Source organism: Xenia sp. Carnegie-2017, unplaced genomic scaffold (genome assembly GCF_021976095.1).
Source record: "Xenia sp. Carnegie-2017 unplaced genomic scaffold, XeniaSp_v1 HiC_scaffold_22, whole genome shotgun sequence".
Taxonomy (NCBI): Eukaryota; Metazoa; Cnidaria; class Anthozoa; order Malacalcyonacea; family Xeniidae; genus Xenia; species Xenia sp. Carnegie-2017.
In genome coordinates this window covers 11,515,072-11,528,828 of record NW_025813485.1, presented here as the reverse complement: position 1 = coordinate 11,528,828, position 13,757 = coordinate 11,515,072, and the positions used below count along the sequence as shown (strand labels likewise).

Genomic DNA, 13,757 nt, shown 5'->3' with positions numbered 1-13,757 from the left:
AATTTTTATAACAAAAAATGTTCTGAGAGTCTGTAGCAAAGATTCCAATCAAACTGTTGAGTGAGTTTATTGGATATTATACGCAAACAGCTGCTACAGGAGCTCCCACAATTTTACTTACTATTATTGCCGTAGTAAGCTCTATAGCAAAATTTATTATTGTAAAGTGCAAAAATACTAAACTATCGTAGTGCAAAATTATTAAAAACGGCTTGCAAGGGGCATATATGGGTAAAAGATAGGAATTGGTATTTTCCACTAAACAACAAAACTGACAAACTTTACTTTTCTGACAAACTTTATTTCTTGTATGCATGTTTTTTGAATCCAAAATCTTTTTGATTCCTTATAATTTGATTTTTATGACTTGCTAGTTCATATGTCATTTATAAGAATTGCTATTTCAAAAAACATTTCTAAAACTTCCACGTTCAAATACGTTCGACAAGGGAGCATGATACACGCTGTCTTATATATAACATACACTGCTTTCTTGATTCTTAGCCTCAAACCACAAACACGTCGATTATCGTCAATAAATTTCACCCCCTGTAATAAATAACAGCTGTAAAGTGGACCCAGAGAACATTTCTAGTCTGAATGTATCGCGATACTGCATCATAAACTAAACAAAACACACATTTACTTTACCTCAACATCACATAAATTTGCTAAAAATTCCAAAAACTGTGAAACTTAGTTGGGATCCATGGCCTCTTCTTCCATCGCCTCTTCTTCCATCGCTCCCACATTGCTCGAACCGTCGGAAAAAGTCCACTTCGGAAAGATACGTTTGTATAGATTCATGCACACGGTATCTTGTGCTTTTATCAATCCGTCGAAAAGACATTTCATGTGACCATGCGTCCCTGCATCGTCAAAGAAAAACAGAGTATTGCTATTTGTCACATTTACCCCAAAAGCAGTAATGGGCAGTGGCGGCCACTGGGGGGGGGGGAGTTGCAGGGGCGGTCCCCCTGACAACGTTGAAAGACTAATAATCTTAGGGTAAAAGCACAAGTCCCATCTATATACGGAACTGTCATTTGACTGACGACTATATGATAGACTTTTGTACTGTACAAGTCCCTACACAAACATGCTTGACTTTTTGTTCTGGGTAGGATGCTATGTAAAACCTCGTGTCTTGTGGACTACCACCCACCCACTCACCCAAAATATTTCATAAAGCGTAAGCATAATCACCCATGGGTTCCTTTATGTGTCCTCTTCTACCATATTTAGTCCACAGCTCAACAGGCTTGAACCACGCAATGTCATCTATGAAAGAGAAAGAAACGAAGATTATCATCCCGAATCGATGACTGAAATAGAAAACATACACAACTCTACCTCGGTTGAAAAACATATGCCGAACGACGGCAGATTTCTTATTGATCTTAAAAGGCAAACCGCTCAGAACGATCTTCTTTGTCACAATTCTGTCAGGATTTACTTGATACAGTGACCCGGTCGCAACAAGTTTAAGAATACCAGTTTTTTGATCACGTTTGAATACCAAAGTTGGCGAAGGTGGAAATGTGATGGATGCATACACAGTGGCGACAACCACACCTTCCTTAGGAAGAAAACGTTCCATCTAAAACGTAGTAAAAAATCTAATGAGAGCTGCAATCGCATAAGCTAGTACATAAATTTCAGCATGATTTTTTCAATCAATTCTACAATTTTTTGCCCCACACAACGACAATACTCACTTTAAATTTATTTCCAGGACAATGTTGAGAAAATATCGGAGAGGCAGAAAACCTTTTGTATCCGCATTGAAAAATCAGTTCCTCCTGCGAAAGAAAGTAGCCGCAATTTCTTATCGTCAATTTTTCGCAGCTTTTGCCGTTCCTTTGCTTTTAGAAACAAGCCTCTGCTTCGTCGTGCAATGAATGAACTCGAATCCTACCTACTAGATATCTGAATCCGCCAAATTCCATAATTCCGAATGAGGCAAGGCGCAAAGTCAAAAGGTAGCAGAACTGACGATATGGATACCACTAAAATCTGCTCATTCTGCTTCGTTATACAGTTGCAGAGTTGATAGTCTACGTTGACTTTTTAAAATGTCTTTTGATTTATTTTTGACTGCCAGATTTGCTTTTTGCCACCTTTCAAGATGGCGCTTGACATGGCGGTCAGACATCTAGAGGATTGGGTTCTAAATCATTGCATACAGTGCAATGAAATAAGCATTCTATGACAAAAAGCCACATAAATAAGATGATTACATAAACTAAAAAGAACATGATACGCACTAAATGCGAAAAAAAATACCTTTGCTTTGATTGTATCCGTATAACTAGGATGACGCTTCAGTATAAAATGAAGCACAGATATCTGAAATAATAACATTCACGCGGTCCATAAAAAGATTGTACAAACTAAAACCCGTCGTGATGATATAATTATTGTAATAGAGAGCATAAACCTTGGGGAGTTGGGGGTACCCCTCAAGAAGTTCAGTAAGTAGTTTTTTCGGGGTAAAATTAAAGTTTTTTAGAGAAATTCAATGGAATATTAAAGTTTTCATAAAAAAATTATGTAGTATATTACTATATATTATATACTTTTCAATATATACACTAATAAAAAATTGTAGTCTTTTTTTGGTCAATTCCTGGTTGCAGTATGAACAAAACAACGCTCGGCATATCATTTTGTGCATAATACTACTTTATGAGATTTTTGAAAAATCTAATAAAAAAGTAATTATATTATTAGTGATACAAATTATACCATGCCCTTTTCTCAAGCAAATTAAACACAACGCCCTATTGTCTGGAAAATTAAGTCTTCGCTCCCAAGTTACACCCTGACTGCATTAAACTTATAACTATAGACTTCTTCATTTTCTTATACATCCATAATGTATATATTTGTCTCATAGCATGAGTCGACATGCGTTTCTCTATCCACGGAGATTGAATGCGGGTGACTTTCAAATAATAGCTACATGCAAACATAGAGAATAACGATTATCGAGTGGAAATTATATTTAAACGTCAATATACCTTCTGTTCGTGGGGTAAAAGCCCAAACAATGTCAGCGGTCTCGAACCCCAAAAATATTCTACGCAAATTAAAACAATTTTCTCTTACAACGTAACAATGAAAGCGAACAGCAAGCTCCACAACAATAGCTCTACTATACATAGCAATTACAAAGAATCACGTGAACAAATATCACCTGCAACACGCTTTGGTACATCTTTCACGTGGATCGTAACAAACCAACCAGGCTTTAAGGAAAAGAAACGACGACAATATCAGTACAATGAATGTGCTAATCGTATGAAACGATGACGCATGCTAGAGAATATAGATTTCATTTCACAGGGCGTTTGCACGACAGCCTTTGGTAATTTATTGGAAGGAAGATGCAAAAATATTTGGGAAGATGAAATACCCATGCTTTGCGCTTTTATCGTTCAGCATTTGCAACATGGTCTTTAGTTTTGAAATAACAACAAAACACACAGGTAAAGACACACGAATGAAAAAGTTATTTACTGAAAACATACATTCATTTTCCCAATCTTAAAATAACAATTATATTATTAAATAGAAAATGAACTTTACAGTTCAACCTTTCATTAATTAAAGGCATATGAGGAAATTGCAAACTCCCCGTTCCCATAAAAAACCAAAACCAATTTTATTCAATGACAGCAGCGAACACTTTATGAAACATTGAGACGACACCTCCTTAAAGCGCGAGTTTCTAGGGAGGTCCAGGGGCATACCTATTGCAATACTTTTTTTCATCTCAATACTAAAATTTGCATCTCCAGAAACTTTTTTAAATAATCCTATCCACAAATAAAAAATCGAGATTTAATCACTGTGCAGGGATGAGTACACTACAGAAGTCTGTGAAACAGTCATAATTTAATATGGCAGCTACGTTATAAGGGTGCAATTTGGTGTAAGATTTTTAATCCTTAAAAATTATTGGAGGTCAACACCCTCACCCGTGTCTCCCTCAGTGCAGAAGCGTAGCAAGCATGGATAACTGGGGGAGGGCAATATTTATGTATGGAAGTTATAATCCGCCAATGTGTGATACAATAACCTACCAAGGCTCCTTCGTCGTCCTTCTTTTTTAAAATGCGTCTTTTAGTGCGATCAAAGTTTTCAAATTGGAAAATCCTTGAAGAAAATGCAATTAAAACGTGCACTATAAAACTATATGCAAATTGTATGTTCAAGCTTCGTAATGAAAGAAACAAACCTGGCATAATCTGAAGGTAGATTTTCCTTCGGATCCCATGGAGATGTTCGAAAGCTTTTAAGTCCTCTGTATCTGAATATTAAAGATATAAATTTGAGACATAAAGCGCAAGAACAATTTAATTGTACTGTTGAGTATTTTCACATAAAACTGAAATGAATTTTATGCTACACGAGCCAAACTCTTGATAGATCAAAATGTCAACAACAAAATCGGTCTCTTACGACTACGAATCGGCATTCAATTATTTCAGCGATGAAGCTGTAAAATTCCTCACTTTTGAAATCGTATTCGAGCAGGTACGTTTAAAGGTGTATCAATTTCATCTGGAAACAATTCGTTTTCACGTTCGGCCCTCTTCTTTTCCAATCTACGCAAATAGATGGATGCGATCACGTGTTCATATTAAATGACGTCATCAGCAGTATTTAAATCGACGCTCTGGGCTTTCTTACTCAGAATAATCATCATCGGGATATTTCTCGTCGTATCTGCTATCCTGAGTGTCTGTATTGACGCTTATCTACACAAAACACACAGTTTTTTTAAATGGACTTAAATGTAAATGTTGGATGTAAACTTCGATAACTCAGACGTATTGAAAACAATATAACGTGCAACCGCTTGGTGTTAGGAAGATCTATAATTGGGCAGGGAGAGAGAGAGGGGCGCTTATATTCATATATGCATTAATTTATTTATTTTGAAATAGCATAGTCCATTTTCGTCACACATGTGACAAAGCACATTTGTTTTCGTATCACTAATTTTCAGATAAAGTTACCATGAGACGCAATAAATACCTTATGCTTAGTAAGAATTTAAATATTGTCTACGCTTGAAGCCAGAAATAACAATATAATTACGGTGTGAATGTCACACACGTGACGCGGCATATTTGCCAAGACGAGAAGCGAAAAAACTTCGACAGCAAATGTTTTTTAGATAAAATTACCCTACGTGTTAATTAGCTACAGGCGAAAATGTCGCGTTGAATATTTTGGAATGAAACAGGCGAAGCATACAAATGCTGCTCCACAGCCTGGATGGAAACAAGCCGGACTCCTATGGTTTATGGGACATTCATGTTTCTAAGCAAGCTGTAGAGCTAAATAGAAATGATATGATTTGGATCGAATTGATTGGTTAAGCATGTTACTTACATAGAATGGAATGCAAAATCGCTGCGTACAGATTTAGGAAAGATCGATAAAGATTAACACTTGTAAAAAGGGGACGTCAACATACCGTTTCATATTCTTCCAATTCTAAATCTTCCTTCTCGGGTAATTCGCCCTCCTAAATCAAAAAAGTGAATAAATACTGCAATACCTTGCAAGGAAACCGCACACAATAAGAAAGTCCCCTCCCCGAGATGAACCATCACAAGTGCTACATGAATGAATCTCATCCAGTCTCTAAAAGCCCAAATGCGAATGCCCTGTTTAAATACGACAATCCAGGCAATCTTTGAACTGCTTTACACGATGACTGTATCAGCCGATCATGTTGTTGAATAGTGAGCGAAACTAATAATGTTAGGAATAGGGTTAGGGTTAACCTTTTTAATGCTAATTTTAACATGTAGGGTATTTTTGTATTCAAGAGACGATAGGTCTTTTTCTAAAGCACGAGTGACCTCATTCTCAACATTGCAGTTAGCAAATTATCTTAACTCTACTCTAAGCAGTGCCGTGTTAGGTTATCTGGAATTCATTCATATAGAATTAACTACAATATATATGAGGCCGGGGTGACTTTTTGTGTGGTGTTTATGTATATGTTAACAATACCACGTCACTAGCATCCCCATACGTCATCTCCATGGTAATATCATGATCCATCGTTTCCTTGTTGGTATCGTCGCTTTCCGAACCACTGACGTCGCCATTATCAGAACTGTCGTCGTTTTCCACGATCCAGGAAGACTGATATTCAGATGTGCCTTTAGGAACTTTTTTCACTGTGTGAGTCCTTCGGTCTGTCGCTTCTGTTAAAAATACAGAGGTGTCTGATCTATATTGAGCTGAAAGTCAAGAAAAATGTTTCCTTTCGGCTCCAACAAATTCCCGTTTCTTGCATTAAACTCAATTTTAACAGATGCGTTTTAATCGCGTTGACCTGCAATATGTGTCAAGCTGCGCTAAAAACAGCTTTAGACCAAATGAGGTTGAGTTTTTCATAATAAAAGAAGCTATGTTTTGTGTTTTTCATAAAAAAATTACTTAATAAAATTATGCTAAATTCATTTAAAACCTTGATCTTGTTACTGACTTCTTTTTTATGACTTAATACTTTCAGCATTGAATTCAGGATAAAATGAAAATCTTTTAATGAGCACTTCACCTAATTCTAGCACGCAATCACGTTTGCAACATCTATGCTTGAAAAACATCCGAGCGAAGCTAGAGATCCGATTGTAAGTTATTGTTAAAGTCATAGATTACATCTAAAATTGAAAAGAGCCAATGCTTGCACTTAACGCATGTGTAACGGACGAATATTTACCGGCGTCTTTCAGCTCTTCCTCTGTTGGCCATGTTTGCTCTCCGTCCATTGGATTGGGAACGACTTCTGACACAAGCGTTTCTTGCTGAACAGGATCGGCCGTCTGAAGAACCCTACCATCCTCTTCAACATCGTTGTCATCCTATGAATGGTCAAATTGATTCTTTTCAACATATATCTATACATCAATTTTATTTTACGCATATAAATTCCAGCCATTTCTCAACACATTGCATCTCATATATTGTCATGCAGTTAATCTACTTACGAGAAAATGGAACAGTGGGAAATATCTTACTTAAACAATTTGACGAAATTTTTACTTTTCCTACTTTTTACACTTTATTAATGGGAATGTACAATAGAGAATCTGGCCGACTCGTGGATGAAATGAAAACGATTCGAAGCAATTACAAAGTTAATAAAGTAGATTAAGTGCAAAACAGATAATGTAGCTTCTAGGAGAGGAATTCAGAGAAATACTCCAATGTGCATACGGATGAAAATAAAAGTTAAAAATCTTAACTATAGGGAGTGAAAAATGGCCGAGATTCCAGTTTTGTGCAGTTCGTAAGTATTTTGTTGAATACAGCACCCACCACATTCATGGAATTTGCTTTTCTTTTCACTTTCTTTCCAGGGCAAGGATCTCGACACGAGTCAATCTAAGCACGAATAGTTTACAATGTAGAGTTCACAAATAAAATGCGCAGGCAATCTCACATTGTTTTTTTTTTGCGGTGCATTTCAACATTATAACACTCTTTTCACTCAATAATCATGCCATTGCTGGAATCTACTCAATAATCAGTACACGACTTAGTATAACTTGTCCCGGTATTCACCGACTTAAAGTAAACGCCATAAATGGAGAAAATCAAGTGCTCTAACAATCCTACAGTGATTTCTTCTGGCCTTTAGTCAGCATTGCAGTTTTGTCACGCAAAGCTTATTTAACCAAATCATTTCTCAACTGCCGGTGTTTACTCGTGGTCCAATATGCCATGAATACGGGAAATCATTTTTGAAGTTTTACTTGATCAAAACATGATTTTAATTTATGATAAATTTCAACGAAGAGACATTTTCAAGGAACTTCATTCCAAGAATAACAAAATGCAATTACCTGGGTCAGCTGATAATTTCCAAAGCCAGGAATATGCACAAGTTGGTTGGCTGATAATGAACGATTCCTGACATAACCGGAGACTTTAAGCGTGCCCACATCCTAAAAAATACATATACGTAATGACACAAGTTTAAGAGCTGCGTGTGTAGGTACGGCCATTTTGTATGGTCACGGGTGCAAGCTGGGCAACAAACACGCACGGGTTAGTTTTATCAAGGCACGTCATATTTCTAATGTAATTATTAATCAAAGCACTTTTTCTTGGCAAGTAAAATCGACAAAGCAATGTTATGACGATCAAAATTTGTAAAATCGACAAAGCGTATGATAAAGAGAGGGGTTTACGCGGTTGTTATACAAATTTTACGTAGCTATAAAGCCAAAGCTTTTTCAAAGCAACGTAAAGACGACCTAAATTTGCAAATAATGTTTACAGTTCGGAATTCAGGTCGATGACAGTATGTAATGATAAACACGAATGTTTTCTCAGCTTTGAACACGTTTGGTGGTTGCCAACAATTTTGAATTTTTCCTTTGTTCCGCGGAGAGCACTAGCATGAAACTTTAACGTAAAGAAAACGTCTGCATGACAAGGGTTTAAAATAACTTTTCAAAAAAAGACGTGGGTTTCTAGATGTAGCTATTTCATTTTAGTACCTACTATTTTTAGTACTTTATCGTTGTTTTCTGTGATTGGGGAATAAAAATGAAAGGAAAATTTGTTCAGTGCGTTTTCCCTTGTCCAGGGTTGAAAAGGACTCGACGAGTAATATTCGAGAATTTTGGGCGTGGAATTATTACGCAAAATATGTCTCTTTCATTGATGGTTCGAAGCCTGAATAATGTTGTGAAGAAGGGCACGGATTTTCCCTGTATATTTCTCCTTTCACTTTCCGCCATTATTGTTTTTATGCGCGCGGAAGACATAATCCCTAGTGTACCTGGTGAGTGTCTGAAGGTTCATAAACAACGTCATATGCCGAAATATGCGATCGCACATCTTTGTAAACAACAGTTTTGTGATGATGGTGAGCCAAGATTCGCAACAGCTGACTGCCTTCCTTTAAAGAGAAAAAAAAACAATGAGTTTTGTACACGCAAAGCAAATTTGTCTTGAAAAATGGCAAGGATCATTCATGTTCCCTGAATCAAACACGGCAAATCGCTCATGTAGCAATGACGTCAAGAGTTGTGTGTAACATTGAATTTGGTTGGCATTTCTTTTAAGAAAAGATTGCATAGTGAATTTTCAAAACTATTTGTATAATGTGTTATAATATGTATGTTGATAAGTCTTTTTCTCCTTAAACTAAGGTTACAGGATATTTCATTGCTTTGCCATCTCAGAGTTTAAAGAGAGCGGCACTTGTTTAAAGAACTCGGCACACGTCAACTTTTCTGAGTCACACACGTTACGTAGCACATTTTCCTTACTAACTCTGAGAAGGATGGTGAAAAGCGATAACAGCATGAGTTTTCAGATAAAGTTAGCCCCAGATAGACACCATAAATATCCCATATTTTGTAAGGTCTTAATTAGTGTCCACGATGGAAGCCAAAAAAAAGAACACAATTTAAGTGTGAAAGTCAAACAGGACTGTAGAATGGCACTGGTGTACTCACTTTCGAACATTATAACAAAACTTACATCTGTCGTGTCCACAGCATACACTTTCTCTTTAGGAAATCTTAAATTTGCGTTAAAGAAAAATTGTTTTGCCTTCAATACGAGCAGATTTACCGGGAGGGGGGAGAGAGCGCACCCCTACGGCTCTTGGTGTAAGGGGGTGCAAGAGAAGTGAGAATTTCTCTACGAATTATCAACATACCAAGCAATCAAGCTAAAGCAATTGTAATTTTTGTGTTATGGAGCACACTTCCGAAAAACATTATATAAAAGTGAGAGAATTCAACAAAACAAGGCAAAACCACACCCTAAATTAATCACTATAATTTTATTCAAAGTAAAGCACCCCCGCTACATAATCACCTCGATCCATCCCAGTATCCCTGCTTTCGTATGCACCGAATACTGAAACACAAACATGACAAATGGCGATGGACTAAGACACAAACCTGTGTTCCACAAGTTTACTAAAGCTCTTCTTGACGACATTTTGTTTTTTTGGAGGCACATCTCGTAATCCCTACAAAAATCAATCGTGAAACGACATGAGGTTCGTACGAAAGAAAGTATATGGATGACATATGCAGATTTGTAAAGAAACGAATAAAGGTAATGTACTGAAGTATACATGGCACGACTAAAACGTTTGGGATGGCTAGCCCCTGTGGATAACATTAGAAAGCTTCGGACTTCACTACGAGTACGACAGCTTATTTATAGAACCAAGATCTCTCTCGGTCAAATTTTTCTGCGGTAGTCGTACTCGTAGTCAAATCTGACGCTCTGTCTTATTTTACTTGGACAACATGAAAACATGAAGGGATTCCTTGGGCAACGACACACGATAAACAAGTCTCTCCAAACTGATCAGGAGCATGGTTGGCCTCCATAAGGAATACAATAACATCAGCTGCCTAACAGAAAAATTGCAGAAAAATTGTGATAAGAATTTATTCAAATGGCGAAAAAAATGTTAACAGCATGCCATCTGAGAGGGCCGTAGGAAGATCACTAAATGAAGGAGGGAGAGGGAGCAGAGGGCTAGGAGCTCATATCCATATGTGCATGATATGCTGTACTAAGTCCCCGTGAAATCCATCGTTTTCTACGGATTATTCGCATTAATCAATATGAGTCCCCACCACCCCCACTTATCAATCGTCCATTAGCCCTGCCATCTAACACCATAAATCAGTTTGTGGATGTAGATCACCCAGATTAGTAGAGTCCTGAGAAGGACAATTGGTGTTGATGTTCACTGACGTTTCCACTGCCTTAGCAGTAGTCACCTTCAGTGTTGGTCATCATCACTTAACACTTGAAGTTGACTACCGCTAAGATTGTCGAAATTCCAGTCAACATCAACACCAACAGTCTTTTCATACTTCCGAGTTCAAACCATTCATTTTCACATACATGAGGTTAGTTAAGATTTTAGCAATTTCGCATAATCCAAAGTAAATGATATAAAAAGAAAGTCTTCAACACAAGAGGTTTCGAAAGCAAATGTAGCACACTGTCACATCCACACCAGTACGCAAGAGAATACGCCAAATACCGCAAGGAACATGCAGTAGCTATATTACAAAAACATACAACATGTGATGATAAATTATACATGCATTATATTTAGTGTGCTCAAAACACGGAAAACAAGTATCTGGGCAGTTCTCTGCCGTAGAGCCTGCACAGTAATGGTTCAAAATTGTTTTTATCATATGTAATGGGTAATAATCGTATGTCGAATTATGACTAAATCAGAATCATTGGATGTACCACATAGGTACGTATTTTTCATCATTTGCTGTGTCAAGGTTCACAAAGAGTGGCACTTGTTAAGAGGACTTGGAAAACTTCTATTTTTCTCGGTTTGTAACTCTGAGAAGGATAGTGAAAACCGAAATAGCAGCATATGTTTATTGTTTTTATATAAACTTGCCCTAAGACACAATAGATATTTTATACTTTGCAAAGTCTTAATTATAGCCAGGAATAACCTTACAATTACGGGGAATGCTACACACGAGATGGGAGAGCAACTCACACAGTAAAAAAACACAACAACAACAAAGAGCGAAGAAAATAATGTTCTTCTCACCTTTGCAGCATCAAGAATTTCATAAAGTTCGCCATATTTAAGAAGACAAAATGAAAACCATTGTTTCATTTGAGGACAACTACATCGTGAAAAAAAACAAATCAAAGATTTTGCCTACCTGAAAAATCAATTTATCAATGTTGTAGGTTGAAAAAAGTTTCCAAACAATAAATAAGATGTTTCGAGGCAAACGAAAATTTCATTTGCTTGTTTTCTACTAGCAGTTATACGATGCTGTATCAACGGCAAGTAAAATCAACAAAGCGTGTGATAAAGGGCTTATACAGTTGTTAAATAAATGCTAGCTACATAGCTAAATGTTTTTCAAATAACGTAATGGCGATCTAAGTTTGCAAATATTGTTTCTAGCTTTGTATTCAAGTCGATGGCTATAATGTCTACAACGATAATTACTAATGTTTTCTTAGCATGTTTGTGCATGCCAACATTTTGTAGACATGTGTAATGTATATTTTGAAAACATATTGTCTTATTCAGAAATATACAAAACAAGTGATTTCTTTAGACAAATGATTTCAAACACACAGTCACAAAGACATAATACAGTAGCATCCTTGACGCTCGACATCAGTACAATGCATTCATCTTCCGCGAGGAATCAGACATATGTGCATAAATACACACAAGAAGTCCATTACCAACCGACAATTTTCTGAAGTATAATAAGAAACATACTCCGAACAAAAAATTCATTTTCAACTCAACATTTTAGAAACAAACAAGACAGGTTTTAACGCAGTGTTAAAGAAAGCCACGTAAAAATCTTTTCCGATTAAAAAATCTTTCCACGTAAAAATCTTTTCCAAACACAGGACTCGTTTATAACCAGCGGTAGGTATTGGACTAAAAGTACCCATGAAATGAACAGAGGTCGGTGAACATTAAAATATCACGTAAAACATCAACTGGCGATACGAGTTTTGCTTCAAGACTTTTGAAGCCATCATATTATAGAAGCATACCTTAACATTTTATATTTGGCCGTCGTGACTATTTCATTTTCCTCGTTTCCTTGGTAAAGATTTTCTAAAAATTTATCCACGTTGCACGATGCAGACAAGGGAATTAGACACTACAATATGACAACAGAAAATGCTTAAAACATGTATATTCTGCTTATAAATTGTGAAACAGAGTGTTTGAGAAAATTGGACGATTTTGAAGCGTCCCAAAATTTGGTGAAATGTTGCAAAATCGCATGGGTTAGTAAAAATGGAGAATGAAGAAAAGCATATCCGAAAAACTCATTATTCAGATCAGGATATGGTAACAAAAGTGGGGCCATAAATGCAATTTTGTAAATAGATTGGGTCTGACGAGCTTAGATACTCTCCCCTGCTTTAAAAGGTTGAAAAATTCAGAGCAGGGGGTGTTTAAGGTGAAGAATGTAGTAAAAAATTTGCATTTATGATCACACTGTGGAGGGGCACTTTCCAACAACATGACCTTGATATCCAATTTAAAATCTAACAACTGCTTTAGGACACTTCTCGGAAGCAGACACTGCTTTTGGGTCCTTGCTCATAGGTGTCCGTCTACAGGGGTTCAACTGTACTATCATAAAACACATTTTGGGTAGCAAGTTGTAAAGTTTGTGGTTTGTGGTTCATGAGCAAAATTTTATAGCCTTGTTTTACTACAATTGTTTTGTAACTCTCGATCTAGAACATGTAACATTTACCACCACTTGAGGTGGACCATCGAGCTTTCCTATTTTCCTTTTTTCTCGCAAGACTTCTTCGCGTTTATTGGCTCGAAGCTGCTTTGCCTGAAAAACAACACATTTTAAAGCAATCTATTAGATGTATGTATAGGTAACAATGAATTAGGAAACTTCAGCCTTTCACCCCACATACAGCACACAAAAAATTGGAAAAAACCAAATGATACCAGTAAGGTAATCTGTCATACTGATAACCTATTGACACATTGTTTCAAGCATAAAATAGGATAAATGAATAATGATGCAAAAAATATGCATATCAAAGTGGGCAAATGGTTCATTTGGAGCAATTGTGTTTTTCACAATTGTCTTTTGTTGAATTGATACCATTTGCATTGTATTTGCACCCAAAAAACTAACACAAACACACATGCACATACACTGCAACTAAAGCCCTCGGAGTACACA

At 36.6% G+C, this 13,757-nt stretch overlaps 1 protein-coding gene across 2 annotated transcripts in view; it reads right to left on the bottom strand.

The window, feature by feature from the left end:
• Positions 1–280: 280 nt before the first annotated feature.
• Positions 281–13,757, bottom strand: part of LOC124447463 (pre-rRNA-processing protein TSR1 homolog) — a 33,627-nt gene continuing 20,150 nt past the window's right edge. For both annotated transcript variants that reach the window (XM_046998408.1, XM_046998409.1), the window contains 24 exons: positions 13,308–13,394; positions 12,589–12,698; positions 11,606–11,684; positions 10,305–10,421; positions 9,957–10,027; positions 9,529–9,568; positions 8,822–8,941; positions 7,878–7,979; positions 7,351–7,416; positions 6,752–6,893; positions 6,037–6,233; positions 5,492–5,542; positions 4,699–4,766; positions 4,521–4,613; positions 4,244–4,315; positions 4,089–4,161; positions 3,200–3,251; positions 3,024–3,082; positions 2,287–2,349; positions 1,719–1,802; positions 1,354–1,600; positions 1,207–1,281; positions 652–869; positions 281–549 (listed from right to left, as the gene is read on the bottom strand). In XM_046998408.1, the coding sequence (XP_046854364.1) occupies positions 697–869; positions 1,207–1,281; positions 1,354–1,600; positions 1,719–1,802; positions 2,287–2,349; positions 3,024–3,082; positions 3,200–3,251; positions 4,089–4,161; positions 4,244–4,315; positions 4,521–4,613; positions 4,699–4,766; positions 5,492–5,542; positions 6,037–6,233; positions 6,752–6,893; positions 7,351–7,416; positions 7,878–7,979; positions 8,822–8,941; positions 9,529–9,568; positions 9,957–10,027; positions 10,305–10,421; positions 11,606–11,684; positions 12,589–12,698; positions 13,308–13,394 (2,241 nt within the window). In that variant the 3' untranslated portion in view covers positions 281–549; positions 652–696. The remainder of the gene's footprint in view (positions 550–651; positions 870–1,206; positions 1,282–1,353; positions 1,601–1,718; positions 1,803–2,286; positions 2,350–3,023; positions 3,083–3,199; positions 3,252–4,088; positions 4,162–4,243; positions 4,316–4,520; positions 4,614–4,698; positions 4,767–5,491; positions 5,543–6,036; positions 6,234–6,751; positions 6,894–7,350; positions 7,417–7,877; positions 7,980–8,821; positions 8,942–9,528; positions 9,569–9,956; positions 10,028–10,304; positions 10,422–11,605; positions 11,685–12,588; positions 12,699–13,307; positions 13,395–13,757) is intronic.